Consider the following 6,679-nt stretch of genomic DNA (forward strand, 5'->3'; position numbering starts at 1 on the left):
AGATATGGGGCCAGGATGGTCTCGAACTCCTGACCTCAGGTGATCCGCCCACCACGGCCTCCCAAAGTGCTGGGATTACAAGTGTGAGCCACCACGACTGGCCGGAAGCTACATTTTAAACAATCTCCATGGGAGTTCTTACCTAAAAGAAAATCTGAAAACTACTGCCTTGGGGTTACCTTGACTCCCCTCTCACTCTAGTCCATTTCTGTTCTAATCAAACCATTTTCTGATTTTATGGTAGCTCTCAAATCAACTCCTTCCTTTCCATTCCCACAGATGACCTGTAAATCAGGGTTCTACCTTCACTCTGGATTGATCTCTTTTCCTCCAATCTCCCATGCCAACTCACTTACACATCACTGCCAGATCCATCTGACCCCAAATGCTCTCTGGCATGTCTGTACTCAAAATTCGTTAATAACTCCCTACTGCCCAACCACATGCACCTTAAATTCTTTAGCTAGAAATGATCAAGATATATGTTAACCGGGCCGGGCGTGGTGGCTCATGCCTGTAATCCCAGCACTTTGGGAGGTTGACGCAGGCGGATCGCTTGAGGTCAGGAGTTTGAGACCAGCCTGACCAATATGATGAAACCTTGTCTTCACTAAAAATACAAAAATTAGCCGGGCATGGTGGCAGGCACCTGTAATCCCAGCTAGTCAGGAGGCTGAGACAGGAGAATTGCTTGAACCTGGGAGACGGAGGTTGCAGTGAGCTGAGATCAGGCCATTGCACTCCAGCCTGGGCAACAAGAGCAAAACTGTCTAAAAAAAAAAAAAAAAAAAAAAAAAAGATATATGTTAACCAAGTTTTGTTCTCTAATAATTTCCACATTGAGATTATTAGAAAGTTGCTTCTATAGACATTACTTGAGCTCCCCTCAGAAATATGACAACATTTGTAATGCTCAAAAAGGGCTACATTGTGGGGCATGGTGGCTTACACCTGTAATCCTAGCACCTTGGGAGGCGGTGGGCAGAGTGCCTGAGCTCAGGAGTCTAAGACCAGCCTGGGCAACATGGTGAACCCTGTCTCTACTAAAATACAAAAAATTAGACGGGTGTGGTGGCACAAGCCTCTAGTCCCAGCTACTTGGGAGGCTAAGGCAGGAGAATTGCTTAAACCTGGGAGGTGGAGGTTGCAGTGAGTTGTGATTGTGCCACTGCACTCCAGCTTGGGCAACAGAGACTCTGTCTTAAAGAAACAAACAAAAAAACACTAGGGGTGGTGGCTCACACCTGTAATCCCAACACCTTGGGAGGCTGAGGCAGGAGGATCACCTGAGGTCAGAAGTTTGAGACCATCCTGGTCAACATGGTGAAACCCCATCTCTACTAAAAATACAAAAAATTGCTGGACGTGGTGGTGCATGCCTGTCATCCCAGCTACTGGGGAGGCTGAGGTAGGAGAATCACTTGAACCCAGGAGGCAGAGGTTGCAGTGAGCCGAGATTGCGCCACTGCACTGCAGCCTGGGCGACAAGAGCGAAACTCCGTCTCAAAAAAAAAAAAAAAAGGGGGGCTATATAAAGGTTTCTCCATCATCTCTAATAATTTTCTTAGTTCTTATTCTCTTTTCACTGCTTTAGTGGTTTTTAAAAACATTTTTCTTTTAAACAAATACAAGTACTACTTTTTGGAAATGGACAGGCTGTAAAAAAGGCAAACATTCCCCTGAGATGAAGTTCAAATGTGTCCCTGCCTATATCGCCTGTCTTGTCCATTAACTCACTGCTCAGTCCAGTGTCTATGCCTTTGCTCAGGTTCTTCTCTCTGCCTGCAGCACCTATCCTCTCCTTTCTGGTTAATTTTGTGCTTTCCTTTAAAGACCCAAGTAGATCACTTCCCTCATAAAGCCGTTCCCGACTAGTCTACAGGTATCTTTCTTCTCCCAAGAACACCTGTGGCACTGATTCAGCAGTCCATTAAGAACACAGCCTCATAGTGTAATTTCTTTTAATGTATAGGATTGTTTCCAACTCATCAGGTTTGGTGCAGTTCTGTCACGATTTAACATGGAACATCCGGGCTGCCCTTCCTGAATAGTCCAGGGCAAGAGCAGTAGTGAGTGATTCTTCTCTTTTCTTGGGTTCACTTTGACCTGAAGCAAGTTGCTATCTTCGGAGAATATGTATGGACCCCAGTAGAATAGAGCTCAGGGGTCTTCATCCCTTTCAAATCCTGGACTATATCGAAGGGAAGGCCTCAGTAGTTCGTGCTCACTCAGCCCATTCGGATCCTGGTCCTGCCCCTCTCTTGGGGCTTAAGGGGTTCCTAGAGCTTTCTTGTTCCCACCCAGGCATGGGGGGCTAGTGTCCAGCTGAGAGTTCTCTCTCCACTGGGCGGGGGTCCGTGCCTGGATGGCCAGTGCATGGACCGGCCCTGCCAGCTCCTCGGCCAGTGCTGCGTGGACCAGCCGGTGTCGTTGTAGGGGGCTTAGTCCCTCGAAACGAGAGCTCACCACGGCCACGCGGAAGTGCGTCTCACTGCCAGGCGGGACCGCGTGGCCACTGCTCTCGTTGCGAAGCTCCAGCACCTCGGGGCTCAGGGCCTGCTCCAGCTTCGTGCGAATGGCGGCCTCCACTGGACCGATGGCCCCGGATCCCGCGCTGCCCCGGGACAAACAGACCCGGCCAGCCATGGAGACCAGACCTGGGACCAGGCGACCACTCAGCATCGGCTACGCCAGAGACACGAGGAGTGAGGGTCGAGATGATCCGCCTGGTGAGAGCACAGTATCAACACCCGCCCCGCGACCCCCGCATCTGCTCTAACCCCACGCCCAGGTGTCCACACCAGCTCCTGTCGGGAGACCGCCTCAACGCCACACAGGGAGACTCGAGACACCGCCTTTTCTCTACGTGACACGGTGAATTCGACCTCCAGCTGTGGGAGTGGAGGGACAAGCGGAGATTAGAAAGGCCCGCAAGCGAGGCGCGTTCGTTCCTTACGGGATTTGCAAAGAATGGGCAAATGTAGGGCATGTGCAACTGCGTACTTGTGGTTGGGCCGAAGCCCCTGTGATCCCTGTAAAGCCCAGGAGAAGCCCCTTTTACCTGCCGCTCAGCCTCGGATATTGCGACTCCCGCTCAAGGCCAGGACTCTAGACGCTGCCGAGCAAAATGCAGTCCTGGCGCCCTTCCTGAGGCACGCTGGGAAATGGAGTCCTTGCTGTGCGTTAGTAGGAGGGGCAGGCACCACGTGGAGCCCTAAGGGCTCGTGGGAACTGTAGTCTTGGATTCTCCCCACCGGTAAGGTCGTCGGAAACTCTCAACCCAGCAACGCGAAGAAAAAGGGATTTCACGCGCAGCTGGGGTTGGGATTATTAGATCTATTTTACTGCCAATAGATATTGTAGATCATCCAGCCCAATTCCTTTATTTTATATACAAGAAAATGGAAGTCTGATTGAATACATAATTACTGTGCCTCAGACTAGTGCTGGGGACTGGAGAGTCAAGTCAGACCCTGTCTTCAAGGAGTTTACACAGCACTGAAGACTAACAAGTGAGCGGACAATTGCAGTACTGGGTACTAAGTGCTACGATGAGATAAACACAGGATGCTACGGAGGCAAGTTACCCAGACTTGGCCGGGGTTGGAGAGGTGGAATGACGGGCGGGCAGAGAATATTTCCGAGATTTAGGGAAACAGTTTGGCGGAAACAACATGAAAATCCATTTCTCAGTCCCTCATAGTGAGGTTTTGGCTGTGGTAGCCACATGTGTAAAGGACAAGAGGAGAGAGAATTTTGAGGGAGTCTTTCTGGTGTAGTTAGGGTGTGGTTATGTGTGGTTGGAGCCTACGGGGCAGATGATGATGAGTAGGGTACCGGGAGGAGAGGAAGGGCCCAGACCTCCCCAGGCCTTGTAGCCCTTGTTAGGCAATTTTGTCTTTATCCTAGAAGTAGTGGGAAGCTACTGAGGTTTTAAACAGGGATGTAACAGGATGTAATTTTTCCAGGATGATTCTTAACTTTTACGCTTATATATATATTTTTGTCTTTGTTTTTACTTCCTTTTTGTGGAGAATGGGGTCTCGCTATATTGCCTAGGCAGGTCTTGAACTTCTGGGCTCAAACTATCCTCCTGACTCTGCCTCCTTGAGAGCTGGGATTACAGGCGTGAGCCACCACACTTGGCGATTCTTAACTTTTAAATTTATTTAAATTTTATTTTGTATCCTTAATATATTTACATATTTCTAAATGTTTTTCCCCAACTTCTCATTTTGAAAAACGTCAAAGCCATAGAAAAGTTGAATAGTTCAAAGCAACACCCTCTATCTTTCACTTGGCCCACCATTTTTTACATTTATATTTATTTTATACTTGTACATATATACTCATATATTTAAGTACTTTACATATACTTTAAAATATATTTATGTACTTTTTTGGATGAACAATTTGAAAATAACTTGCAGGTAGCATGACATTTCACTCCTAACTACTCCAACATGTATCTCCTAAGAACAAAGATATTCTACCACATAACCACAATATCCTTATCACACTCAAGAAATTTAACCTATGACATACACTGTTTTCCCTAGCCTTTAAAAAAAATTTAAAACTTCCAGAAAAGTTGCAAGATTAATAGAATGAGCAACCCATTTATCCACTATTCACCTAGATTCACTGATAACATTTTGCCAGACTTGTCTTTGTATCTCTCTTTTAATGTATGTGTGTATAATAATAACGAAATAATAATAATTATTTCTGCTGACTCACTTGAGTTAGGTGCAAAATTCTTTTTTTTTTTTTTTTTTGAGACGGAGTTTTGCTTTTGTTGCCCAGGCTGGAGTGCAATGGCATGATCTCGGCTCACTGCAACCTCTGCCTCCTGGGTTCAAGCAAGTCTCCTGCCTCAGTGTCCTGAGTAACTGGGATTACAGACATGTGCCACCATGCCCAGCTAATTTTGTATTTTTAGTAGAGACGGGGTTTCTCCATGTTGATCAGGCTGGTCTGGAACTCCAACCTCAGGTGATCCGCTCTCCTCGGCCACCCAGGATTACCGGGATTACAGGCGTGAGCCACTGTGCCTGGCCCAAAATTCTTTTTTTTTTTTTAATGGAATCTCACTCTGTCACCCAGACTGGAGTGCAGTGGCGCCATCTTGGCCTACTGCAACCTCCACTTTCTGGGTTCAAGTGATTCTCCTGCCTCAGCCTCCTGAGTAGCTGGGACTACAGGTGGGTGCCACCACACTCGGCTAAATTTTTTTGTATTTCTAGTAGAGATGGGGTTTCACTATGTTGGCCAGGCTGGTCTGGAACTCCTGACCTCAAGTGATCCGCCTGCCTCAGCCTCCCAAAGTGATGGGATCACAGGTGTGGACCATGGCGCCTGGCTAATTTTTGTGTTTTTAGTGGAGAGGGGGTTTCACCATGTTGGCCAGGGTGGTCTCGAACTCCCGACCTCAGGTGATCTGCCCACCTCAGCCTCCTAAAGTGCTGGGATTACAAGCGTGAGCCACTACGCCTGGCCTGTGATGGTTAATGTGCCAACTTCTAGAGGATTGGTGCTCAGATATTTGGCAAAATTTGGGTGTTTCTGTGAGGGTATTTTGAATGAAATTAACATTTGAATTGGTAGACGGAGTAAATTGCCCTCCCTAATGTAGGTGGGTCCCATCCAACCAGTTGAAAACTTGACTAGAACAAAAAGAAGGACCCTCTCTTGAGTAAGAGAGACTTCCTTCTGCCTGACTGCTTTGAGACCGGGACGTTGGCTTTTCCCAGCCTTCAGACTCAGAAGTAAACACTGGCTCCATCTGGGTCTTAGACTCGGCCTTTGGACTGGAACTACACCATTGGTTCTCAGGCCTTTGGATTTGGACTGGAACTATATCAGCACCTTTCTTGGGTCTCCAGCTTGCCAGCTTACCCTGAAGATCTCGGGGATCTTGGGATTTATTAGCTTCCATAATCAAAAAGCCAATTTTTTATAATAAAACTATCTGTCAATCTATCAATCTATCTACTATTGGTTCTGTTTCCCTGGAGAATCCTAATGTATATTTACTTAAAAAAAAAAAAGACATTTTCTCACATAACCAGAATATAACTGTCAGACTCTAGAAATTAACATAGATACAGTACTATTATCTAATCTACAGACCTTATTCAAAATTTGCCAATTGTTCACTTCTATCCTATATATAAAATGAAAAGAAATATTTTCTGGTCCAGGATCCAATCTAGGATCACATGTTGCATTCAGTTGTTATATCTCTTTGTTCTCCATTAACTTGGAATAGTTTCCTAGATTTTGTCTTTCATGACTTTGGCAGTTTTGAAGTTACAGACATTTATTTTGTAGAATGTCCCTCAATCTGGGTTTGTCTGATGTTTCTTTATGATTAAAATTTAGCACATGCATTTTTTGGCCAGAATACTGCAGAAGTAATGTTGAATTCTTCTCTGTGAAACTTACCAGGGCACGTGATCTTTATTTTTCTTATTACTAGTGATAATTCTGATCATTTGATTAAGATGGTATCTGTCAGGCTTTTCCACTATAAAATTCCTTTTCTGTCTGTAATTGTGGAAGATACTTTAAGTCTATCTACTTTCCTATTTCTCCATTATTTTTTTTCCCACTAATTTTAGCATCTGAGAAGTATGTTTGAGACATCTCTTAGGGGTTGTTGAAGATAAAATGAGAT

At 45.7% G+C, this 6,679-nt stretch overlaps 1 protein-coding gene across 4 annotated transcripts; it reads right to left on the minus strand.

Moving 5' to 3' along the window:
• Positions 1 to 1,947: 1,947 nt before the first annotated feature.
• BOLA1 (bolA family member 1) lies at positions 1,948 to 3,159 on the minus strand. 4 transcript variants are annotated; one of them, XM_077969336.1, is made up of 3 exons: positions 3,062 to 3,159; positions 2,802 to 2,891; positions 1,948 to 2,685 (listed from the first exon to the last, which is right to left on the minus strand). In XM_077969336.1, exon 3 carries the CDS (start codon positions 2,680 to 2,682, stop codon positions 2,269 to 2,271), a length of 414 nt encoding a protein of 137 aa, XP_077825462.1. In that variant the 5' UTR covers positions 2,683 to 2,685; positions 2,802 to 2,891; positions 3,062 to 3,159; the 3' UTR covers positions 1,948 to 2,268.
• Between the last annotated feature and the right edge of the window lie 3,520 nt (positions 3,160 to 6,679).

Source organism: Macaca mulatta, chromosome 1, assembly GCF_049350105.2.
Source record: "Macaca mulatta isolate MMU2019108-1 chromosome 1, T2T-MMU8v2.0, whole genome shotgun sequence".
NCBI lineage: Eukaryota > Metazoa > Chordata > Mammalia > Primates > Cercopithecidae > Macaca > Macaca mulatta.

Bases quoted from the DNA above. Each gene is read 5' to 3' on its own strand.
- BOLA1 (XM_015150500.3), bottom strand. From the start codon at position 2,682: ATGCTGAGTGGTCGCCTGGTCCCAGGTCTGGTCTCCATGGCTGGCCGG.